General features: G+C 41.6%; 3 protein-coding genes and 1 long non-coding RNA gene across 7 annotated transcripts in view; 3 read left to right on the forward strand and 1 right to left on the reverse strand.

Annotated features, from left to right (window-relative positions):
* The window catches only part of LOC115356247 (heparan sulfate glucosamine 3-O-sulfotransferase 5), a 71,171-nt gene extending 67,837 nt beyond the window's left edge, over nt 1-3,334 (forward strand). For both annotated transcript variants that reach the window (XM_030047336.1, XM_030047337.1), the window contains exons 3-4: nt 383-524; nt 1,572-3,334. In XM_030047336.1, the coding sequence (XP_029903196.1) occupies nt 418-524; nt 1,572-2,502 (1,038 nt within the window). In that variant the 5' untranslated portion in view covers nt 383-417 and the 3' untranslated portion in view covers nt 2,503-3,334. The remainder of the gene's footprint in view (nt 1-382; nt 525-1,571) is intronic.
* Nucleotides 3,335-4,529: 1,195 nt separating this feature from the next.
* LOC115356246 (histone deacetylase 2) lies at nt 4,530-18,819 on the forward strand. Of its 2 annotated transcripts, none has more exons than XM_030047335.1 (14): nt 4,530-4,743; nt 6,193-6,305; nt 6,466-6,583; nt 7,538-7,612; nt 8,465-8,603; nt 9,213-9,354; nt 9,930-10,022; nt 11,473-11,581; nt 12,096-12,236; nt 13,886-13,994; nt 15,208-15,338; nt 17,682-17,837; nt 17,963-18,020; nt 18,391-18,819. In XM_030047335.1, the coding sequence occupies exons 1-14, from the start codon at nt 4,689-4,691 to the stop codon at nt 18,419-18,421; spliced, it is 1,470 nt and encodes a 489-aa protein (XP_029903195.1). In that variant the 5' UTR covers nt 4,530-4,688; the 3' UTR covers nt 18,422-18,819. The 2 variants fall into 2 exon arrangements, with proteins under 2 accessions (XP_029903195.1, XP_029903193.1); XM_030047333.1 differs by having other exon boundaries at nt 4,531-4,743; nt 18,388-18,819.
* Nucleotides 18,820-18,965: 146 nt separating this feature from the next.
* On the forward strand, nt 18,966-20,896 carry LOC115356001 (uncharacterized). 2 transcript variants are annotated; one of them, XR_003927936.1, is made up of 4 exons: nt 18,966-19,097; nt 19,576-19,687; nt 19,770-19,857; nt 20,550-20,896. It is a non-coding gene; the product is annotated as an uncharacterized LOC115356001 (long non-coding RNA). The 2 variants fall into 2 exon arrangements; XR_003927935.1 differs by lacking the exon at nt 20,550-20,896 and adding an exon at nt 19,939-20,077.
* A 346-nt stretch (nt 20,897-21,242) lies between these two features.
* marcksa (myristoylated alanine-rich protein kinase C substrate a) lies at nt 21,243-24,780 on the reverse strand. Its single transcript, XM_030046974.1, has 2 exons — nt 24,373-24,780; nt 21,243-23,148 (listed from the first exon to the last, which is right to left on the reverse strand). The coding sequence occupies exons 1-2, from the start codon at nt 24,466-24,468 to the stop codon at nt 22,465-22,467; spliced, it is 780 nt and encodes a 259-aa protein (XP_029902834.1). The 5' UTR covers nt 24,469-24,780; the 3' UTR covers nt 21,243-22,464.
* Between the last annotated feature and the right edge of the window lie 680 nt (nt 24,781-25,460).

The following is a 25,460-nucleotide window of genomic DNA, read 5'->3' on the forward strand; positions in this document are numbered from 1 at the left end:
ATTAACAACTTCCAGCTCTCACCTCAGCTTCCCTGGAGTTTGACAATCGGACAGCTGCCTCCACAGTCATTTTTTAAAGGCTACACACTCAGACCTAAGCGCTGATTTGTGGCTGCGCTCCATCTCAAAAGCCGGGGCGCTCGCGGCATGCTGATCGCCATACATTAGATCAAATCTGATTCCGGAGTTGGCAGAAATAAATAAATAAAAGTTACAAAGTGGTGGGTGGGTGGGCATTTTCTCTAATGGCACTGCAGCACTTTTCAGGCTTCTGTGAGTGTGGCTTAATCACTTGTAAGACTTGATTGAGTGTGTGTTAATAAACATTACGCTGTCTCTCTTCCCCTGGTGATTAGTGGTTTATGTGCTCTGCTCTCCACAGGCTGAAGACGCAGTCCTGAAGATTGATGGAGGGCCATGCTATTCAAACAGCAGGCACTGCTGAGACAGAAGCTCCTCGTTCTGGCCAGCCTTGCTATCGGAAGTCTCCTCTATCTTGTGGCCAGGGTTGGGACCTTGGATAGGTGGGTGACCACTATCGCAGAAATACATTATTTTTCTTTCAAGTAATACATTTCTGTTTTGCAGATCTCTGTGAGCGATTGGTATTATACAGCAGTGATTCAAACAAAGCTTTTACATTTTCTGTGTTAAATAGACCTGCAAACTTTCCTCTGACACACAGGAAGTTATGTGCAGATTTTTTTTTTTCCACTGTCTTCCTCAATTGTGAGAGCCTTGTAACATCCACCTGATGCCACTGTCCAATTCATCCGCCCTGTTCATTTGTTAGCAGCACCGGATCCATTATTGCAAGCTGTGAATAAATTTGCAAGACTTTAAATCCTGTGGTTAAAAAAGTAGGAAATCGGTTTAATTTTAATGAGCCTCACAAATACCACTCACGGTTCAAATTAAGTTGTTTTCTCAATAATAATTCGTTGTAATACCATGATTTTTCCCTGTGTATGGACAAGACTTTCAGCTTTTAAAATTTCTTTTTGCTTGTGTTGTCCTTAGATATTTCTAACACAGAATTTATTCCACTACAAAAGCATGTTTTTCACATTTTCCCACTGATGCCAATGAGCAAAAATGACAAAATCACACATGCTGAACCTCCTGGCTTGCTGTACAACCGTACTCATCTGCTTCGTCTGCTCTTTGAGTTGTATTTTCGATTGGCATTGCTACGATTTAGTCATGTCAGGAGGCAGGCACTATCTGTGTTTTACTGACTATCTTTGATTTGCTTGGAGTAATTTCAAGAGAAACTGGATGGCTAGCATGAGCAGAGGGAGCAAAAGATGAACCAAAGACATATAAAAGAACGGCGCCATCACAGACTCAAACCTCTTCAACAGTAAATCCAAGGAAAAAGATGTTAGAGCACCAGACAGTCTGATGTGACTCTGTAAAGTGAAGTTCAAAAACTCCACCGCAGAGACCACTTACCATCAGATATGGCACCGTAATCAAGAAAGGGGAGTCTTACTACCCCTAAAATAAAGCATTTTATTGAAAGTTAAAGGTCTCACATCTTGTTTTTTTTTTTTTTTTGTCTTATTCAGGCTACAGCCCATTTGCCCCATCGAGAGCAGACTGGCCCCTCCTGAGCCAGAGCAAATCCCTCTCCGCACCCTGCAGTTTAAGCGTGGCCTGCTCCATGAGCTACGGAAGGGCAATGCCACCAAAGAGCAAATCCGCCTGCACAACCTGGTACAGCAGCTGCCTCGGGCCATCATCATTGGGGTGCGCAAGGGGGGCACCCGCGCCCTGCTGGAGATGCTCAACCTGCATCCGGCAGTGGTCAAGGCCTCGCAGGAGATCCACTTTTTCGACAATGACCAAAACTACGCCCGCGGCATCGACTGGTACAGGGGGAAAATGCCCTTCTCGTTCCCCCACCAGATTACCATTGAAAAGAGCCCGGCCTACTTCATCACAGAGGAGGTCCCTGAACGCATCTTCAAGATGAACTCCTCCATCAAGCTGCTGATCATAGTGCGCGAGCCCACAACGAGAGCTGTGTCAGACTACACACAGGTGCTGGAGGGCAAGGAGCGCAAAAACAAGACCTACCACAAGTTCGAGAAGCTGGCCATCGACACCAACACCTGTGAGGTGAACACAAAGTACAAAGCGGTTCGAACCAGCATCTACACCAAACACTTGGAGCGCTGGCTGAAGTACTTCCCTGTGGAACAGTTCCACATCGTGGACGGGGATCGCCTCATTACAGACCCGCTGCCCGAGCTGCAGCTTGTGGAGCGCTTCCTCAACCTCCCGTCCAGGATCAGTCAGTACAACCTGTACTTCAACGCCACCAGGGGATTTTACTGTCTGCGATTTAACATTGTCTTCAACAAGTGCCTGGCAGGCAGCAAGGGGCGCATCCATCCAGAGGTGGACCCGTCAGTGGTGGCGAAACTGCAGAAGTTCTTTCACCCCTTCAATCAGAAGTTTTACCAGATCACTGGTAGGACATTCAACTGGCCATGATGAGCTTTGAACTTCTAACACGGGGTTGTTTTGAGCGCGGCATTTTTAAAATGCCAAGCTTGACAACCTCAAGAGATATTAAATAGCACTTTGATTGAATTTAATACAAGAATGACAATGTGACCAAATATTCAAGGAAGTTGATGTACGTTTGTTTTTCAGTGTGTGAAGTTAAAAGGAAAAGTTTGATGGTTTGACTAAAAGATTCAGTTTATAGCACTTGATCTTCTCGCAGAACACTCCACCTGTCTGTCATCGTCCCCCATGAGAAAAATACAGTATGTCAGTGTGTGACAAATTAAAGAGATTATTTTTATGTTACCATTTGTTGCATTTCAAAAAACGCAACGACATTCATGCTGTTACGGTAAGCTTTAAATGTGATGATGTTTCATGATACAACACCATGAAGGAAGACAAAATGTGTAACTTTTGATAAGCAACAAAATAATTCATTTTCCCTTATGTTGTTTATTTGATCCGATTTGCATGTGCAATCAAGATGCCATTATTACATTGTAGGTTTTTACTTTTTTGCCTTTTTTTTATATAATTTTTTGTTACTTTCAATAAATACAGTGGCTACTCCATTATTCAGTTACCTCCTTTAATTATTTTTCTCAGTGCCCAAGCTGAAGAACAGAAAAGACTCATTAGAATAAGATCCAGTGTTTCAAGCTTGTCTAAAAATCATGTCCAAAACTTTCAAGCATTTGAGGCTCGAGCTTGTGTTATATTGTAACTATGTTGCTTTCCTTCTCACGGCTTTTACATTGGTTTGCAATATGCTAGGCAAAAAAAGAAAAAGAAAAAAAAAAAAAAAAAAAAGCCATACGTAAAAAGTCATCTGATGGTTCTTGTCAAACCAACTGTTAATTCTATGACGATTAGCAAATTTGTCTGTTTATGTGCAAATATTCATTCTGTATTATAAGTGTGTTGTTCAAAAAAAAAAATTAAAAGAACATGTAAACATTTGTCAGCTGATTTATTGTCTTCTCTGGTCTCACTTTTTATAATTTAAATTGATTAAGCAGAGTTGAACAGAACAAAATATTCTTGATCTATGATTAATTTTGCCACACCACTTAAATCCAAGGCATAAAAGGAAACATGCATTCAAACAGCTACTCTCCAGTTCTCATAAATATAGTTGGTAGGCTACCTATGGCATTATGTTTTCATTCAAAATCTCAGGTCAGTATGTAAATATTTTCCTCTCAAATCAAGCAGGTTAATCAAGAATCTGTTTAGATAGGGCTCCAAGTCATATTTAAATACCAGCACACAGACTGTTTCCCAACTTTTGATGGGTTTAATTACAATTTTAATGTGAAAGCAGCGTCCAATGCAAAAATAAGGCAACAAGTGAGGGTCTGGAAGGTTTTGTACAAAGTAGGGAGACCATTTTTCAGCCTGGAAACTTCAGTTCGACACCTTTATCCAAGACACTGACCTCCCACCAGCTCTGAGGGTGCAGTTCAACCTGACCTCTGACCTGGAGAGGGGGCACGGTGAATTTCTCTCCAGCGGTACGATCAAGCACACACATGCGACTGCATCCTGCCCTTAAGGTAAGTCACACACCACAAACTATGTGTGTGCAAGTAACATAATAAAAGATTGATCCAGAGGTGCATCTTCTCCTGTTCCACTTGTCATGGATCATGGATTCAAGACAGATCACCAAGCCGAGCAGCCTGTGCTCCAAGATGATGCTGACATCTAGTGTTGCATGATTGCACGACATAGTCAAACTGGGGATTCATGCCCTCATTTAGTTGAAAATGCAAAAAAAAAGACAGCCTCAGCTCATGAGCCACATCAAGCAGCATGAGGGCTCTGCATCCCAGGATTTGGCTCTCCCAGAAGATAATTTGGATGTGGTTGTGTGGATTTGGGATGAGTGCTCTCCTCCTCCAGATCCCATCATCAGCAAATCCATGAGGAGGGTTTCCACTTTAGCTGTTCCTGCAGCAGCACTGAAATCCTGACTCAGACGCGCATGCTGCCTGTCTGGGACCCGGGGCCACTTCATGTTTCTGGCAGCTCCGCCCCGGTGCCGTCGCGCCTCCCATTCATCGCCTTGTACTCTTCTTCTCTGTTGTTCCTGTCCATCCTCGTCTTCATCGGCTCAACGATCACAAACTCACTAAAGCGGAAAAAAATACATACACACCATAATCATGGCTTACACGACTGCAGGCGGGACCAAGAAGAAGGTGTGCTACTACTACGACGGTACGGGAACCCCTGATGTGTGGAGCGCAGACAGGAGCATCAGGCAGGCTAACGCTTAGCCGCTTAGCTGTGTTGTGCTAAGCTTTAGCTAACATGCAGTTTACTATGGGGTTGTTGTGTGGCCTGGTGCTAACATAACATCACCCACCAGCTTGTGATATGAGGCATACAGTTAGCGTTAAATGTCACTCACCTTTAAACCAATTTAAAGTGCTGGAAATAAAAGATATATATAAAATAAGGCGATACGCGAGGTGTTGAATGGGGTTTCTCACTGCTGGTCATTTCCATCAGTGTACCAGTGACCAGGCTGTGCCACTGATTGCACCCCAGTATAGTTTATATGGTATTCAGTTGTTGGTTTGGTTTTTCATTGAGGAATTCTCACAGAAATTAAAAGTTTTGAGACGCGCAAAGCGACATCTGCACTTGTTTCGTTGACGGTGCGCTCAGGCCTCCTTGGTGCGCACTCTGTTTACGCGTCTGTGCGCACAGATGAGCGACATTTCACAGAAAGCGCACCATCCACAGAGGAATCACTTCTCTTTAATCGTAACCACCTAGGTCAATGAAGTGCAGGAAGACTTTAGAATGAAAAGGTGACCACTGTTTGGTGACACAGTGTTGGTGAATTTCAGGGGCGCAGTGCCAAAAAGTGTCACTTGGTGGCGTCAGAGTGTCCTAGCAGGCAGCAGGTCTATAGAGAACATGTCTATAATATAGTACATAATATAACTGTGCTGATGAGGCAACGCTAATGATACCTAATGGAACAACCTGATTATTTTTTTTTATTTGTTCTCAAATGCTCTGATTCACAGCAACAATATAAAGCTGGATAGGGGATTTTGCAGTGCTGTTTACATGAGGCATTATGGTGATAAATCTGCCTCTGGGAACATGTCAGAAGTACCAAGATCAGCTTGTTATATGTAGGGCTGCAACTAATGATTATTTTCAATGTCAGCTAATCAGTTCATTATCTTTGGATGAATTGTGAAGTCTAAAAGCGTCACAAACATCGACAAATGCTCACCAGAGCCCAAAGTGAAAGTGAAAGGCTTCAAATTGCTTCCCTAGTCCGACTAGCAGCCAGAAATCCCAAGTATTAATTTTATAATGGCGTGAACAGAGAGCAAGTAAGACAGGCTGAGCGTCTCGGTGATCTTAGTGCAGCTGAAGTCAGAAAATGTGTGGCAAATGAGAATGAGAAATGTTTTTGAAAAGCTTTGAGATTGTATTTTGTTTTGAAGATGATCTTTACCCACGTCTCATTTCTTGCATTTTGTGTTATTGAGATTGCTCTAATGGCAGTGCTCTCTGGAGTGTGTGTGTGTGTGTGTCACCGCTGACCTGGTTTAAGGCCACAAACAAATGGATGGCAGACTCACCAGCCACTGCCTGGAGCTGGTGAATGTGCTGTTTAACCTGTTATGGTTCCCTTTGCAGGTGACATCGGAAATTATTACTACGGGCAAGGGCATCCCATGAAACCACATCGCATACGCATGACTCACAACCTACTGCTCAACTACGGGCTTTACAGGAAAATGGAAATATACGTACGTTTCTAACGACTAATAGTAATTTTTTTTTTTTTTTTTTAGTTTTACATTTCCTCTTTCTCTGCTGTAACATTTTAACAGGCAGCAAGATGGAAATGAAACATGTACATAAGCCCTCACTCTCATTCCAGCCTCTTTTGCTTCTGTTGCGCTGCAGAGACCACACAAAGCCACAGCAGAGGAGATGACAAAATACCACAGTGACGATTACATCAAGTTCCTCCGATCCATACGGCCAGACAACATGTCCGAGTTCAGCAAGCAAATGCAGCGGTGTAAGTGATGAACGCTGGAATATCATGGAATTTTCATGGAAGCCTATTCCTGGAAAATCAGGGAATATTTGACCAGGTTCCTGATGGGTGGCGTTATTGTGTGAATGTGCCAGAATGTATCTTACATCTTGTTTACTGTTGTACTGATTGTATTTTTTCAGTGCTGATACCCAGTCCAAAAACGTTAAGTGGTTTGTATCGATTTGTCTCGATTGATTGAACGCATTACTCAGCTCGGACTGTTCATTTGGGGTCACCGGATGAAATAATTTATCGTAAATTCTTCCTTTTCCCCCCACATTTTGAGAAGCATAGATCTTTGTGTGCCAAAAATGTCAAAAATGAAGACAATCTGCTTTTTTAAAGACACAAACTCAGGGGTTTTGGCATCTGAAATTAGTCTTCAACACTGATCAATGAAAAGTAATGAAGCCGAAGATAATGGAAAAATAATTTCATCAGCTGAGATACAAAAACAGATAACTGACTGAAAATGAATTGAGATTTTATAAAACGAACTAAAATAAACTAAAATTACAGAGAAATGTTGTTAGTTTTCGTCTTTGTCAGTTTGTTTCATGCATAAGCCTTTGGGCGAATATGATTTATTCACTCATATTTACCCAGCAAATTACCTGCATCTCACTTTAGAAGCAGAGTTACACACATTTTACACTTAAGTCGGCACCTTGTTTCAAATATTCACTTATTTGTGTCCATATATGCATTTTATGAACTGTTGTTGTTGTTGTTTTTGCGCTGAATTTTTGAAGTTTGAGTTGAAGTTCAAATACATTTTCAATACATTTTTCAAAATGCTGTAATGTTTTGAGTTTTTATTAACATGACACTTTTTCAATCTTAAATCTTTGGTTCATGTTTCGTTGGTAGACATATCGATAATTGATTTGCCATTGATGTGCCCTTGTAATACTTCACTGTTCTGTCCTGCAGTCAACGTTGGAGAGGACTGTCCCGTGTTCGATGGCTTGTTTGAGTTCTGCCAGCTGTCCACTGGTGGCTCTGCTGGTAAGTTAAAGGGAAAGCTGGAAATAGTGAGCAGTTTGACGGGATGGGGGGCAGTGGCACCTCCGTCACCTGCACATTGATGAAAAACATCCCTTCTGAAAGTCTGGACTTGAGGCAAAAACGAAAAATTCTCTCTCAAAATGCCACTAATCATGAATGGCAGCTTCTATATGAATCAGAGGAACCCAGAGCTTTGTTCACCTGTTGTGCACCATCATGGGAATTCATTGCAAAGAGCATTATGGGCGCTGCATATAAAAATTACCACTAAGATGTGAAGATTTACAGTTCAAGTGAGATTTTCTCAATAGTACAACTTTTTCTTCATATTAGAAAGTTGATGCTGCTCAGTAAAGGACATGATTTGATTTTTTTTTTTTTTATGAGAAAATATTGCCTGAGAGATTTTCTTTAGTGCATCCGGCTAGTTTTACAGCTTTTTTTTTTTTTTTTTTTTTTTTCAGACAACTACAGTCCAAAGCATTTTATAGCACTTTAATTTGAATTTCCAGAGGTTAAGGTTCCTGTACAGTTATTCTTACACCCTAAAAAATGTGTAATTCCATGTAACTGCACATGCACTATGCAGCTGTGGACCTCCATTTCACATATTGTGCTGAAATATGTGCTGGTAGAAAATAATGATCTTCAGCTACAAAAATATGTGGCTCAATCCTATTTTCTAGCTCTTATTGTATATTCTGTTCATCCTGTTGAACACCAACTAAAATGTTAAAATCCAGTAAGGCCAGGGAAAAAAGTATGGAAGTTTGGGATGGAAAATCTATGCCATTACACATGCACATATTTCAAACTGCAAACTTAACTAAAGCAGCTTTCTGTGCGGCACAGCGGGCTCGGTGAAACTGAACCGGCAGCAGACTGACATCGCAGTGAACTGGGCGGGAGGACTCCACCACGCAAAGAAGTCTGAGGCGTCTGGCTTCTGCTACGTCAACGACATCGTCCTGGCCATCCTGGAGCTGCTCAAGTGAGTGACGCTCACTGTTAAAGAAATCTCCATTGGTTAAAAAAAAAAAACATGATAGAATCTCCATTTTACACAATTCATCATATTTTTAGCTTGCCAAATCAGCTTGTATGAAAATGCAGCTAATGAGAAAGAAGATAAGCTCCTATTTCCTCTGAGAAGAACAATTTTCTTGCAGACATTTTGCTTTGCAGGTTCTGCACTTTCTCTTGAAAATATACCATTTAGTACCTGTTGATATATCAATATTTCAACAATATTGTGGTATGAGACTAGATATTATCTGGAATTTAGGATATTTTGATATGGTGTAAGTATGTCTTTTCCTGGTTGTTGTCTTTTCCTGACTGAATTACAGTCAAGGGCTAAAAATTTCTGAACTTATTAGACTGCTCTGCCTTCTACCTAGATTTATCATCATATCTACATTACCAAAAATGATCAAAATCTCTTTTGTGCAAATATCCTGTGGAAATGCCAATGGTCATCCCTACAGTATCGTCACAATATCATCAATATAAAGGTGTTCAGTCGGAGCTGTCACGATATTTGATTTTGTCCGTATCCCTCAGCCTTTCCCTTATTGTACCTGCGTGTCTTGTCCCTCAGGTACCACCAGAGGGTGCTGTACATCGATATTGACATCCATCACGGAGATGGAGTGGAGGAAGCCTTCTACACCACAGACAGGGTCATGACCGTGTCCTTCCATAAATATGGGGAGTATTTCCCCGGGACCGGAGACCTCAGGGTGAGAGTCAGCCTGCGCTCTCCCACTTAGTTTGGATTAGTTGTGCTGAGCGATCACAGGCAGTGAAGGAGAGGGGAATGAAAGGGCAGAAGAAGAAAAGAACAACAGTACATAAAGATCTGCATAACAAGAATGTATAGGTTTTAAGTTAAGGGCTGCAATTAATCGTTGTCATTGTTGGTTAATGTTACAGTTCTTTTTTTAATTTGAATAATTGTTTAGTCTACAGATTGTCCAAAATAATTCAAAAAATTTTGTTTCTTACTCTGACCAGCAGCCAAAAACCCTAAGTATTATTTTTTATAATGATACAAATAGAAAAGTAAGCACATTTTAGCATCTTTGTGCTCTTACTGGAACTGTAATCAGCAAATGTTTGGGATTTTTACTTGATAGATGACAAATATGATTTAAAAAACTTTACAAGACGAATTTCTTTCAGTCCTTGTTAGGTTTTTAATGTTTTGAAAAGGCATTTTTGTTGATCTGCTGTGGTGCAAATTTTAGTTGGGGATCTATTAGTTTGCTTAGCTGTGATCCCTCATGTTCTCCATCGTTTTGTCTGTTTTTTTTAGGATATTGGAGCTGGAAAAGGCAAATATTACGCGGTCAACTTCCCACTGAGGGACGGCATCGATGATGAGTCATACGAGCAGATCTTCAAACCTGTGAGTATCTCTGCCGTACGATGCACTGCTTCATACGTTCACACTGCATTGTTGTGTTATGCTGTTGTCTCTTTTCAGAATCATTTTCAAAATATCTGAAGCTCCACAAAGCTTTTAGGCCATAACCTAACTTACATTCTTGCTCCAAAATTTTGCTTTGATGGTAATGAGAAAAGGGCATGTTTGGGTGTGTGTGAGTTACTGTGATAATCAAGCTCTGATCAGAAATGGCTTGTTGAAGCCGGGCTGTGAGGAATGCAAAAGTCACTAACTGGATGGGATGTCAGACTTCACGAGTTACCGATGACGTGCCCAACATGAACATTGGCAGATGTAGTTGTCTACATGTTGAATTGTGAATAATAACACATACAGTTGCTTTGAATAGCAAAGCATTTTAAGATTATTAATGCTTTACTTAGGTGAGGTGTGCACCCCAGTGGACTCTGTGGAAGTCTACATGAAAGTCTGTATGCACCTCTTTGTAGAAGTGGAGTATCATATTGTTCATGATAATACAGGCATAATCTTTAATATGATTAAAAATAGTAATAATAATATTGTAGTAGTGACCTTATTCTGACTTGTTGATGTAATGACATCTGAGCGCCACACACAGCAAACAACAAGCATTGCTGAAAGTGAGAGTAACATTGCAACAGCTCCAGTGGAGGATTTAGCTCCAATAAGGGGAGCGACGTGTGGAAGTGGTTTGGTCACAAAAGATCAGAAATATGTAAGAAGTGCAGGAAGACTGTAGCAACAGAAGGGGACAATACAACAAACTGTTGTGATTTTGTCAAGAATATCGTCCCTGAAATACTGTGATATTACTTTAGGGCCATATCATCCACCCCTGTTGTGGACTTAGTAAATTGTTGGACGGCCCGTGCAGCCTCAAACTTCACAGTAACTTTCACGTCCAGACATTTGGATCCAGCCTTAGACTAACATCTTTATCACCCAGAATGCCAGTGCTTATACCCAAGTGATGGTGGTAATGAGACAGTGTGTGTCCTGACACCGTGGTTTGGTGATAGATGAATATATCAAGGCCAGGTAATGGACTGAATCCATCACAAGTGGAAATAATATGGAATGTAGCCTAAAGACACAGCAAAGCGCATGCAGGGCCAAAGGTTGCTGAAATTGAATTCATTTATTTTTATTCACATTATGCTCACTTCCCCTGCAGAATAAAACAGACTAATAAACTTAAATAAGAGCTCTGCAACTGAAAAGATTAAGGGAAAAAAAATTATATAGGTCACGGAAATTACAACATTTTAGCCACATAGAATGAACATCTCCCATTCTGGCGTTGACAAAGACACGGGAGATCGGTGATATGTGTGATGACAGTTGACAGGAGGATATATCCCACTGTTCAGCCCTTGCTTGCCCCACTCCCCCGCCATCCTGAGCTTGACTGTTTTCTGTGGCCCTGCAGGTGATGGCCAAGGTGATGGAGATGTACCAGCCGAGCGCCGTGGTCCTTCAGTGCGGCGCCGACTCGCTCTCCGGAGACCGCCTTGGCTGCTTCAACCTCACCATCCGCGGTGAGCACACCTGCACATCTGCAGGAGCTTTACCAGTAAAACGCTGTTGCTCTCAAGTGATTCTCAGGAGATTTTATGGCCTGAGAATAGTCTTAAGAAACAGATGAATGGCTTCGTTTTCTTTGGTTTGTAGCCTTAAAATAAAAAAATACTTTAAACTATGAGCTATAAATGAAGGGGACTCAAAGCGGCAGGGTTCATAGGGTCATAAAAAATCTGAAAATGTCAGTAAATTAGAAAATACTGTTTCCAGGCCCTGAAAAAGGTATGAAAAATGATTATGTTAAAACCTTTGGAATAGTCATGGTGCACAATTCTGGTGAGATTGATTGAATAATTTAAAAAAGCGTTGGTTTCTATTGGTTTATCTCAGTCTAGTGAAGAAAGTCAGATTTTTTTTTAACCTCTACCATTCATTTGTAGTCATAAGTCATGGAAAAGTCATGTGTGCATATGCATTCATCTGGAATTAACAACCATATTCATGAGTATTACGTTGCGTCTATCTTGCCAGGCCATGCCAAGTGTGTCGAGTACATGAAGTCCTTCAACCTGCCGCTGCTCATGCTGGGCGGAGGCGGCTACACCATCCGCAACGTGGCGCGCTGCTGGACCTACGAGACAGCTGTGGCCCTGGACACGGACATCCCAGATGGTTTGTCACAGATCCCCTCGACAGGATATCAGTTACAGAACGATGCTGTTGATAGGAATTTCAACCGATCCTCCTTGTGGTTAAACAAGACATCGATAAGCCTGGACGTGAATGAGGACGAGTGTAGCTGTGTGTCTGAACGGCGTGCCTGTTTCACACCCAGATAAATGAAACTGAAGAAATGAAAGATGAAATGTATGCAACTGTAAAAATGACTGTGATAGTTGTAGCTTATGTAGGCAGTGGTGTTTGGTGGATGCTTTTATCTAAAATGCCACACAGTAAAATGAATACAAACTTTTTTCACCACAGGTATTCCCTGTAAAAATGAAATCCCTTACCCCGGCTGGGTTAGTGCCACTATATTCTACCTGCCTTCGCCATTTTGCATAGCTGAGTTACCTTTTTTATCAACCAATACTGGACTAAAACAGAGTACTGTGTTGGGGATTTTTATCCAAGACCATGTTGCTATTAATATCTCTGAGTAATATTTAAGAAATGAAAGCAAGCTGTCTTGATTTTTCTCTGCTTTTGCCACACAGAAGCCTGTGTTTCTCAAATGGCAGGGGAAAAAAAGAGTGATTTCTTACTGATCATTTTGTCCAGTGACTCCAATCTAATGGTCCAAACTGCACTGATCAGTGACAGTAAAGATCACATTGGTGCTCCGTATCAGTCAGTACTTAAAGATTCATAACTGGTATCAATATTGGGATTGGCAAAGTGGCATTGGTGCATCCCTATCAACTACAGCATCATTGTTATTCTGCTAGTGTCACTTTTCGAATCATTTAAGTAGGGTTAGGTAACAAACATGCATAACAATACTTACTGAACTGATTTGTGGACTCTAAAATAATTTTAAGGCATATAAATGTTTTGAAAATATTGAAAAGCATTAAGATTATAGATTATTCTATGTTTTATGACATTTTCTCTGGGGAAGACAATCAGCTGTGGTCTGACTCTGCATGGGGAAGCAGAAGGCTTGCCTAATTACAGATGTTACTCAGAATATAATTTATTCTCTTGTTTCATTAAATGTTTTTGTATGTCAGAGAGAGATTTAAAAAAAAGAACTTGAGCTTACAACCCGTAGGGCTTTTTAAATACTGGAATCTCAAAGCATTGCGGCGTTTCTCAGCCATATGCAGCTATCAAATCCAACTGCAGCGCTTTCCGTGGTTCACCTCCCCGCGCCCTCCTCAGCCTGGGTGGCAGGTGCTTGGTGGGGTCTGGGGATCGCTCAGGAGGGAATGTTAAATGGCCTCACCTCTGGGAAGGAACGGCCCGTTACTCTTTCACCCCGCAGGAAGCTGAGTCAGCGGAACGTCTGTGTTACTGAGTGTGTGTAACGGAGTGAGAGAGGACATTATCGCGGCCCGTCGAAAGGGCCAGCGGTTCTCTTAATGGAATTTCAGGACATTAACTGAAGTTCTCACTCCTTTTCAATATATCCTGCCCTCAGCGCGGGGTCGCTGTAGGTCGTAAATCTCATTAACAGGTGTGTTATCCCTCCTTTTTCATCGGAAAGGACCGGTAATTTGACGCCTTGTTTTAACATCGGCGTAGAAATCCTTTAACGGCCGCGTTCATCTTGGCCCGGGACAGTGTGCTTACTTTTTCCGATGATGTTTCTGTTCCAGAGCTGCCGTACAACGACTACTTTGAGTACTTCGGCCCCGATTTCAAGCTGCACATCAGCCCCTCCAACATGACCAACCAGAACACGCAGGAGTACATGGACAAGATCAAGTATGTGCTTTGAATTTATAATGCTTTTATGGTACATTTTCTTACCAAAGTTGCAAAAAATAGAAGCAACAAAAACCACCTCTGCATATAACACAGAATGGGTCTTATGGGTACTATTATCTGTGATTGATGATGCAGTAGCCCTTTTCAAATGTAGGATTTTAGCAGGGTGTGCTGTGCCATGAAACCAGTATCACAGGTTTTGAAATTGTTTCCATAGCTACGATACAGATCCGGATAAATTTCATGGAACCTCATTTTGGCCCTGGTGGGGTGGCGATACTAAAACCTGAGCACCAGGAAGCTTCATCTCGATCAGTCACATTTTGACTTGAAAACACTGCATACACATGCGCTGTCATGAGAGGGACACAGCACCAAACAGCAAAGTGTGAAAACAAATGGCTCAACAATGGAAACGTTTCACAAACAGAAGAGGTGTGTGACCTGATCAGAGGAAAAGAAAGCATTCTGCAGCAGCTTGACTTGACTGAAATGAAACAATATATTTAAAATCTACACTGTGTTTGGGAGAGCTGAGTATTGAATGTACAGCTAGACAGTGCTATGAAAAAAATTAAAAAATAAAATAAAAAAAATACAAGTACAGTCCTGCTTCATTTACTTAGGTTATGGAAAGCCATTCGCTCAGGCTGTGGAAAGTTCCAGTGTGACATTTGAAAAGTGGTATTTGATATGATACAGTAGCTACCTAATTATATGTGTAGGCTTCGCCCTTCCAATTAGAGTTTTTTCATTCTGGAAATGTTAAAGTTCAAACATTCTCATGTTATTTTAAATTGTAACAGCCCACTGAATGGATTCCTCTGATATAATTTCCCTGTGCTGTGCTCTTGAATATGTTCTGGTGATTTCTTACTCGAGTGTGTTATGTGCTCTTATGTGCCAAGCCACTGCCACACAGCACACACCCTGCAGGTCATGCTATTAACCTCTGCTGCTGTAAAAGCCACGGAAAACAGTAAATGTCTGCTAAAAAAATGGGTTCTTCTGTTTACATATTAGAAGTTAAAGTGACCGGAGACAGCAGAGGAATAAGATCAGCAGCATTACAGGCAGCTGTTAGTAATAGGAACAAAGGTCAGAGTGCTTGACAACAGAGGCAGCAAATAACACTGTGTCCCTTTTTGAAATTTTAAAATTAGTAACCTTGAATATCTGAATAATTTCCCCCGTGTGTCTCGCCGCTCAGGCAGCGTCTGTTTGAGAACCTGCGGATGCTGCCTCACGCCCCCGGGGTGCAGATGCAGGCGATCCCCGAGGACGCCGTCCCAGATGACACGGTGGACGAGGACACCGAGGACCCCGACAAACGCATGTCCAGTAAGACAGCCCTCCGTCTTCCCAACAGACCCCTTTCACTCCTGAATATGCTCTAAAATCTGTTAAATCTGTTACTTGATTTTTTGTAAACAGTTCCAAAGGGAAAATACAAAAAGGACATAAATCTTAAACCAAAGGATATTGTACATCCTTTGTCTTTTGTATAATCCTCACATAATGAGAATGTCTTATGACGAACACAATATGAACACAGTCCATATTGAACAGCTGTATGCCCAGGGACACACACACACACACACACACTGGTGTCTATGCATAAACCAGTCCAGCCAGGTCGCATGATGCTTCATTACATATATACAGATAAGTATCACATATATGCACACAGAGAGATAGATAGATATACTTTATTGATCCAAAATTGGGAAATTCTTATGTTAGAGCAGCAGGTTATCCAGACATTGCACAGGAACAGTAATACACAAAATATACCTATCATCACTAGAAGAGAGAAAGATATGTCTCTGCGAAAATGAACACAACAGATAATATAAAATATCTCATTACAAAGAATATAAGAAAAAAAAAACCTTTGTATATCCTATAGGTGTAATAAAAAAATTTAATAAATATGATTAAAATATATCTGTAGACTATAAACTGATCAACCTATTCCATGCAAACCGGGCCACAGAATGGCACTCATTCTTACACTCTTGTGCATGTCAAACAGTCATTGGATGGCAAATTTTAACCACTTAGTTCAGCAGAAAGAGAAAATGAATTATCTCCCCAAAAGGTCAACAATAATCAACAGCAGCAAAAACAACAAATAGCAGTGAGATTCCTCAGGCTTTAGTTTCAGAGTAATAATGCCCGTGGGTGACCTTACAGGTTATATGTCATTTTTTCCAATGGCCTGCGTGAGTTAAACTCTTTTTCCCCACAGCAGAGTAATAGTATTCTTGAAAATACAAAATGGACTAGAGAATGCCAGTGACTGCGCCGCTTATTCCTGAAAAGGAAGAAGAGGAAAAGCACTTTTCAGACACAGAGGTGGAAGTGAAAGTTGACATCTCTTACCAGGAGAATGCACAAGGTGGCTTACCTCTCTTGGCGCTGCTGGGTCTTTATCTGTCTGACACTGATATAAAGTGAACCATGGCTAAAGCGGAGACCGGCTGCCCGAATCGTGGCGGATATTTGGAGGAGACTTCAGACCAGGACAGCGGAGCACCTCTGCAGGCCACAGTGTCTTGTAAATCCCCAAACTGACCAAGCACTTTCATTGTTTTACCAGCCAACTGGAGTTTTAGAGCACGATCGAGGCGCTAAACGGTGGCTGGCTACCCACCAAAAGACACATCAAAAGCCTGAGCCAGATTTACTAGCAGTGACTCTTTTCCGCCCTGCATGAGGCATCTTTACTAATTTTGCTCCTGAGAAGACCTCCAAGTCAATGACATATGCATGTGTCTTTTAAACCACCGCATTTATGCAATATCACTATATGATATCAGCAATATAGTACAGCTGGGAACCTAAAGATCGATTTTAGATGCCGCCCAGCACTGTGTGTCAAGATATTGTAATCATAAATATGGGATAAACATTGTATTTTGGTGAGGCGCCTATTTATTTTATTTATTTCTTTAGAGTGTATAAGAGTTACAACATTAAGATGGGAGCATATGATATGATAGCTATACCAGTGCTCAATTATGTGTCATAAGCTCTTGCAGCAACTTTGAGGTCGACACCATTTTTTACAAAGATTTGGTGCAAAATTTAGCCGTTTTTGACCACTCGAGAATGAATAAAGATGGTTAAAAGTCTCTCCAAAATGCCACATTAGGACACCAAGATCAAAAACTTCTAAATGGAGATTTCTGTAAGAAGTGCATTTTCAGTGACGGGATGGTGAGCACTTCTGTGAAGAAAAGAAAAAAAAATCTGCATGGTTTTTGCCCCAAACTCATGGGATTAGCATGAGACAGGCACGTCTGCAAGGGGGAGACCTGTTTGTTACCATAAAGCCCATTTTACCGTCAAATATCTTGAGGTCAGAGGTCAAGGAACCTCTTTGAAAATAGCCATGCTGTTATTTCCCTCGACAAATTTTAGCCTAACTTTGGAGCAATATTTAGTCCCCTTGCCAACAACCTAGCCTGATATATTTGACATCAGTTGATTCCTTATGTTGTCCCCTTTTATTTGATACCAGTAACTTCCCTGGCTTTAAAACGGAGCCCTCTACAGCCTCTGAAAGACAGGAAGTTGGTCCGTCCTGCCGGTGGGCCGTCAGAGCGGTACAAAGCAGGTGATCCATCTTGGCCGTCACTGAAGATGATCTCAGCGTAATGTCTCCTTGTCTCACTGCAGTTCGTGCCTCAGACAAGAGGATAGCCTGCGATGAGGAGTTCTCGGACTCCGAGGATGAAGGAGAGGGAGGCAGGCGGAACGTGGCCAATCACAAAAAAGGAGCCAAGCGGCAGAGGGTAGAGGACGACAAGAAGGAGGGCGAGGAGAAGAAAGCCGGTGAGTGCTCAGAAGCTGGATAATGAGGAGAAACGCTGGCGGGCTTATTCTACAGCGCCGAAATGACAAAATGATGTTGATGTCTGTGTTTTGTTTTGTTTCTTTGTCGCTCCTCCCTCCTCCAGAGATAAAAGAGGAAGAGAAAGGGAAAGACAGCAGTGCTGAGAAGCCGGACTCAAAAAGGTGACTTGCAGTGCCTGTTTCTAACAAAATTTGTCTAAAACGTGGGATTTTAATGAGATTGTACAGATATAAAACACATTTCATCAGATTATTTTTGTCTTTAATGTTTAATATTTACTCACTTCTCCCAAAGAGACATAAAGATCCATCTGATTAAATGTTGTTCAATATTAAGTGTAGAGAATTTTAAATCAAACGTGAGTATTTGCCTCAAGCATTTGATTTTTAAATGTGTAAATTAGCCAAAATGAAACATTGTAATCCTCAATACAATGCAGTGCACATTTTCCCATAATTGTAGTAAATTCCAGTAAATCTCCTTTTGAAATATTAATCTCATGCTCATCATTCTTCATCTTTCCTCCAGCAGCGTAAAGACTGAGCAGACCAGCAGTGCCTGATTTGTTTATTTTTTTGATTATTTTTTTTCTACCACAACACAACGGTGCTGTCCGCCCTTCGAGGATCCAACTCTTACCCAACTCCGCATCAAAAGCATTATATTTATTACCGATCTCCATGTCCTACTTGTAAATCTCTTGTGAATGTTGATTTGTTTTTCCTTTGTGTACGGTGAGAGTGGATTCCTGCAATCCACCACCAACTTGAATTTGCCATATCTGCTTCCTTCGAGACCATTTAATTGCATTCATTCCAATGTGCTCAGCCTTCTGAATGACACGTCAGGTTACTTGTTTTTACAAAATGATGTGGGTATACCCTTAGATAAACCTACAAGGATTTCTTATGTTTAAAATTTGATATTTTGCATTTGCCAATAAAACTTTTTTTTATACACTTAAGTGAAAATGACAATTTTTTTCATCTATGGGCTGAGTTGTGCTTTTATATTGTGGTGTTGTGTCATTAACGTGTGCAGCCACGTGGTGGCGACATAACCTAAATATCTTGTAAAGGGTTTTGGGAAAAGTAGTGCGGCCCACTTCCGGCACTCTTCAGCTTGTAAATAACCTTAGCTCAGCTGAACCCACCCTTATATAGAAACAATCTCTTGCAGGCACTCGAGTAAAAGGTAGAAACAAATTCTTGCTGTGGGAATCAGAAGCGCTAGCCCTGGTAAATGTCATTTCTTGTCCACAGAGCTGCCATGCCAAACTTGCTTCAAAAAATCTGCCAGTTGAATGTTTGCATGCTTACGGACAAGCTAACGTACGTGTTATAACATTATATGATATATTAAACGAATTAATACTGTGTTCTGGTACATTCGGGAACGATAGCATCCATCAGAGTAAGACTGTTTTAACAAAATACCAGTTTATGCAGTCGGTTTACCCTGCTTGCTCCGCCCACTGGTGTACATTTTTGGCTGGAGAGGACTGGGAATAACAGTCGGAAATGGGTCTAAAAGTTGATATTGTGTTGAAATAAATGTTACTTGATATATTACATGTGAGCCGAATTAAAGAGTGGCGCTCAGTGGTTCGTAAAAGGGCTTAAGTCATGCTCTGAGAGCGGTATATATGCCGTGAATATCGAAGAAATCTTAAAATTGTCAGATTTTCATCGGGGATTTGTGTGACGTTCTCCAAAGGACAGCACGTCAGGAAGGCTCAGCTGCACGCACGAGCGCTGAGGACCCATAGGAAGCATAATAATAACCAGTGCGAATGAAAAGCAGTGCAGCTGCTGCCCGTGACAGAGAGGTACGTATTGTTGTTGTTTATATTTATATCAAGACTTTTCAGAGTAGCATTTATCCCATTGGGGTTTATCATATGATTGCAGCACTGCAGTTCAACCCAGAGCAGATTTCACAGGCAGCAATTCAAGCTAAAGGCAAGCAAAGGAGCCACGAGCATCACCGGGGACTGAGGTAGGATGCAACACTAGCCACTTTCTTTCTTTTTTTTTAAGAGTGAGACATTGGGAATGAAATTGGAAATGTTTTGTTCAGAATGCATATTCATTACTGCAAGATGCTCCAAGGAATCCAAGGCCTCTGACTAAAAATGCTGCTGAAGGTAATCCTGCCTAGAGCCCTTTTATTTGCAGAGTAATGCTTATACCTATTGTTATTATTATTATTTTTTTTTTATCCTGATGCACTGTATGTCTTGATGATGTAAACTCATATTAAGCTGTATGCCTATGATGTAAATCATATGTTTTAGGAGAAGAAAATAACATAGAGCTGATCTTTGTTTATGGTGGTGGTTGTGATGCCTTATGATCTTGTAGGTTATAGTTTACGCCACTTTTTACTCACCACAAGATTGGCCCTTGAGTTGCATTTGGGCTCATGAGACAAAATCACATCAGTTCCTAGTGAATCGGACATCAGTCACCCTTTACCTTTCATCTCCATGAATAATAAGCCAGCAATCCCCCATTTTACATCAGCATGATTTCACAGAAAGCCATGCTGATCAATAAACCAAACTGCCAGGTTTAGGCTCCCTTCACTCCTGTATTTCTGATGGAGCAGATTTAAAAATGTCCATGCCGACTGCACAGTTGTGTACTTCCTCTTCCTGATCAGGCCTGCTAAACTAAAACATTTCACAGACAAGGCTGACCTCGGTCTCGGCTGTGGCCGTGCTGTCATGGTTAAAAACAGCACACCGTGATGTCACCTGTGGTGCTACCTCTACGACAGCGGGTCCCAAATTAGGATGTGGGCACCTCCAGAGGCTCCTGCAGGGTTTGTTGTTTTCGCACAGGCACAAAGCCTAGGACAGTGAGTGGTATGAAGTTTTGTTATGGTTTAGAGCCATTCAAGTCCTGCTTTTATGTGGTCTTTCTGCCGCAAACTGTCACCCACCATAATAAGCCTTTTTTAAACAACCTGTTTATTCACTGAGACACAGCACGCATTTCATATGGTCCCATGTGTATAATGCTGTATCTCTAACCCTGAGGCTCTTCTGCTGGATGTATTGTCCTTTTGAATTATTGTTTTAATCTACTTGCAATCTCAATTAAGGCCTTATCAGCATGTCCTTTTCACACCTTATATGGTCATACTTGATTTATTATGGCCTAAAAACCTCAATGTACACTGGGTTTTGGAGTCATATCAGAGATGCTGCACCACAAATAAGTGACTGTCAATATAATTAATCTACCTAACCCTCAATCAACTCAAAACTACACTTCAGACAAGCGCCATTATCTTGCCTCCAACACCATCGTTGCCAAGTGTGGTACCCTATTGATTAATGTTTCTCCACCAAGCCTGGAAATAAAGACAGATGCTGCTCAAATTTTATTCACATTTATTTTTGCTTTTAGTGTGCTCACAGAAAATTAGAACACCTTAAGCAGAGGAGTTTAATAGCAATTTTTGTAAGCAAAGTTACATTCCATCTCTAAGTCAAATTGGTCAAAGCTTCTCCAGTATTTACAAAAGAAAAAGAGACAAGATGCTACACAAACATTGCATCTGATAGAGATTCCTTAATTTGTCAAAGACCACTGAAAAAGCATTGTCTGCTGTAATCAAAACATACCACAGTATATAAACAGTAACCATTCCACTTATCACAGCTTGGTTGAGTTCAAAATTGCTTAAAAGGTCTTCCAGGATGACTTTGTTTATTGTTATCTTACAAAATGAGCGGGTGGAAAAAAGAGCTGCAAACTTCATGTGCTTCTTGAGATCAAGATTTCATTTGTACAATAATCACAGTTAAAAACACCCCGCCTATACATACTTACACTTTATTAAGGTCATAAAACCAGCAATAAACAATAAAGCCTATACAACTTGTATTTCTACTGAATCACTGACTGGTACAGCTATTGAGAAGTGAAAAGCTCCTATGATTTTTTATATGACTTCCTAAAACCTAGCTGGGAATTGTATTTTTTTTTTTGTTGTCTCAGAGTAAAAATGACTTAGTGTTTAAACCGCATGGTCCTCTCATAGCATATGAATGTTGGTCTCATGTTTGTGTTTTTAAGACTACTCTTTACATAATAGTCTGTGGCACGTTTCCCAGGCACAAGGGTGCCACTTCCGAATCCTTTCCCCTCGCCCTCCCTGAAGCCCCTTCATTTACATCTCAGCTGAATCCCCGTCTCCTTCATACCATGGGCATGTCCATACATTTTGACAAGTTTACATTTTGTATAAAAATGCAAAAAGGAAAAAAATAACATTTAATACTGATGAAAAAAACATGGCAGAGTGTGGATGTATTTTATCTGTTTTACATATTTAAGCCACCCACCTCCCTAGCCCGTTGGAATGGAAGTAACAATGGACCGAGATGGGTTTTGTGTAAGGGGGAATGGAAACCAAAAGACAAAAAAAAAAAAAAAAAAAAAAAGAAAAGCCTTAAAATATCCCTGGTTGTAGACAAGTTCTCCAAAGCCAGGACCTGGCATCACTCCAACATACAAACAGGGAAATGTTCTTTGATTATCTTTTTTTTCTCCTTTTTTTATTTCTTCCATTTTGCCCTTTGCGCCTCCGGCCTTATTCAGTGGTCTCGGCTGTGGCCGGAGCCTCTGGTGACGCTGCCTCCTGCGTTGCGGGGGCAGCCTCCTCTGTTTTGGGTGCCTCCTCTGCCGCCTTGGCATCTGCCACAGGCTCAGCTGGCTTCTCCTCTGCCTTTGGCTCCTCTGCAGGGGCGGCAGCCTTGGCCTCCTCGGCAGGCTTCTCTGGTGCAGCCTCTGCCGGGCTCGCCGCCTCCTTGGCCTCCTCTGCAGCAGGTGCAGCCTCTCCTTCAGCGGGCTTGGCCTCCTCGCTGGCTGCCCCCTCTGTGGCCTCAGCCTTGGCCTCCTCTGTGGAAGCAGCCGCCTCTTCATTCTCTGCCCCCTCTCCAGTCTCCTTTTTGGTCTTCTTGAAAGAAAAGCCGCTGAGCTTGAATGACTTCTTGAAGGAGAAGCGTTTCTTCTTCTTCTTGGGGGTCTCGTTGCTGGTTGAAGGTGTGGCGCCGTCCTCGGGCTTGGCTGCTGCCTCTCCCTCGGCAGCAGGAGAAGCGGCTTCTACCTTATCCCCCTCTCCAGCCTCCTTCTCTGCGGGTGCAGCCTCTGCCTTCTCAGCCTCTTCTTTTGGGCTCTCCTCAGCTGTGGCGCTGCCGTTGGCCTGCACCTCCTCCTTTCCAGCCTCGGCGGCTGCAGGAGAGGCATCCCCATTTGCTTTAACATGGCCGTTTTCCTAAAAAAGAGAAACAGCACCATTAATACAATCTACAGTCCTGGCACCCATTCAAGATTGGAAATTCGACCAATGCCACTGACAGACACAAGGGGCAGCAGACACCACAAAATCAATAGCGACAAAAGCTCTCTTCCTTCAGTGTTGTGAAGCCCAACCTGGGCTCAGTGTTTCCATTTTACGCATGCCTGCAGCAGCACAACAGACTTTGTTTATAGACGCAGATATAAAAACAACAGTCAGGCATATCGCGAAACAGACCAACACGTTCATCTGTCCCATCCTTGCCGAGAATAAAATTCACATCATGAGCAAAACGGAGCGCAATGCCTCAACTGGATCGCAAGGGGTCGATGCCTAGTCGCTCGACAACGAAGCGCCAAAGCAAAGCAGCTGCTCATTAAAACAGCAGATGCTCATTAGTCCACCAGATCACGAAGAACAGCGTTCAGATGCATTTCACACACATACACACACTCACAAAAATATATAAATGGGGATTTACGCTATTATTCTTGTAATCAAACTTTAATAAGAAACCGCTATCAATATGAGCGTTATCTCTCACAGGAGCGCGCAACTGGGTAGGAGAGTCTCCGCTCCAGTGTGATAGTAGCCTGCCATCTCCACTTTCTAGTCGAGCATCTGTAACAAAAGGCGTGGTGCTCAGACCGTAGAAAGCCATTGTTGGCGTCGTGCATGTTGTCTTATTCCTCAACTTCCAAATACATTCAAAAGGCTCGACTGATACCAAACCACGAGCAAACACCAAATTATCGCCGCAAAATGTGGGTTTTTCTGGAGTGAAGCGATTCATTCCCAGTGAGCAAATCAACACATGGCTTTATTTTAACCTTACATTGTGATCACATTCAAAGTGACTTAATCCAAACAAAGGGATCAACCGCTGAGTCACCAAGATTTCATGTTAAAATTACCCCCATGTAATATTTTGTTCATTTATCCTAAAATGTGCCCTGAATGTGGACCACATGTGCGTTTATTTTAGTGAAAATCAATTAAAATAGCAAACGATCAACTGTTGCTCATAAAGTAATCTAATATGATTTAAAAATAAGCCTCAGCATTTTGTTTGAACTCCCAACATGCTTCTCCATTCAATCCATCCACAATTACGCACGGATTGCGCCTTTGAAGCACAGCCCTTCAGAGCGACTATATTTCCCTCGGCGAATGTAAAGATGATTGTAAATTATCATTTACCTGTCCATTGGTCTTGGTTGGTGAAGCAGCAGCCTCTCCTGGCTTTTCTGCCGCGGTTTCGCCCTTTGCAGCTGTCTTGGAGAATTGCGCTCCCATGCTTTTCGCTCCAACAAAGAAACTCAACTGATCCAAAAACGAACAAAGACCACAAGCCTCTTTCTTGAAACGTAAGCTCTTCGCTGTTGCCTCTGTCTGGGAAAAGTTCACTGGGAAAAAATAAACTAAAGTCCAGTTACAGTGGATAAAAAATTTAAAATTTGCAGAAAACACTGCCAGGTGAAGAGAAGTAATAAAAATCCCAGATAGGTGTCTGTGTCGCTGTAGACAGGCTGGAAAATGGAGAAATTTTCCTTGTTGCTAATAAGATGCGGAGTCCAACGCCCAAGTGCAGAGATGAATGGGCGCTCGGAGCGATGACGGCACCGCACTCATATTCAGCCAATCACAGCCGTCACTCCGCGAGTGGGCGGGGTTTGCAGAAAGGGAGTGAACAATAGATTGTAGCGCTGCGTTCACGTGGTGTGGGAATAACTTTTAAGAAGTCTAAGCAAAATGACAACATGTAGCTGTAAATCAACCGAGTGACTTAAAGCAACAAGATAGACGCGTGTATGTAATCACATTTAACATTTTACGTCTCTGGATGGATGTTCATACATTTGAAGTGCCGCCTGACAGACCTCATTTTCATTTTTTTTGCATCAAAATTTCTCAACTCTGTTTTTAAAGCTGTAAAAACTTAACAAATATTGAACAATGAATGCAGTTGATGATAGAGATAGTCACTAAAAGCAGCAATACCGTTCTTTTAACTATTAACTTATTTTATCATCTTTATCAATCTTACAATTGTACTTTTGCAACTTATTTATGTCAATGCTTTTGCGACTACAGTACCTAATAGAATAGCCAATGCATTTTAACTTACATACTAAGCACGTTTTCTATAATGTCACCAGATTTTTCTGTTCTTAATATGTGATAGAGAGGTGCACATTTGAGTTAATGGTTTACAGCCAAAAAAGCACTGGGATGATTGCAAATGGTTGTGTCCTGTCATGGTATTATAGGGATTGTGGTAAAAATGA

The sequence above is a fragment of the Myripristis murdjan genome, chromosome 24 (genome assembly GCF_902150065.1).
Source record: "Myripristis murdjan chromosome 24, fMyrMur1.1, whole genome shotgun sequence".
Lineage (NCBI taxonomy): Eukaryota > Metazoa > Chordata > Actinopteri > Holocentriformes > Holocentridae > Myripristis > Myripristis murdjan.

Bases quoted from the DNA above. Each gene is read 5' to 3' on its own strand.
- marcksa (XM_030046974.1), bottom strand. From the start codon at position 24,468: ATGGGAGCGCAATTCTCCAAGACAGCTGCAAAGGGCGAAACCGCGGCA. The intron at 23,149-24,372 runs GTAAATGATAAT...TCTCTTTTTTAG, and splicing joins CAACCAAGACCAATGGACAG to GAAAACGGCCATGTTAAAGC.
- LOC115356246 (XM_030047333.1), top strand. From the start codon at position 4,689: ATGGCTTACACGACTGCAGGCGGGACCAAGAAGAAGGTGTGCTACTAC. The intron at 10,023-11,472 runs GTGAGTATCTCT...GTGGCCCTGCAG, and splicing joins ACGAGCAGATCTTCAAACCT to GTGATGGCCAAGGTGATGGA. The intron at 12,237-13,885 runs GTTTGTCACAGA...TTTCTGTTCCAG, and splicing joins GGACACGGACATCCCAGATG to AGCTGCCGTACAACGACTAC.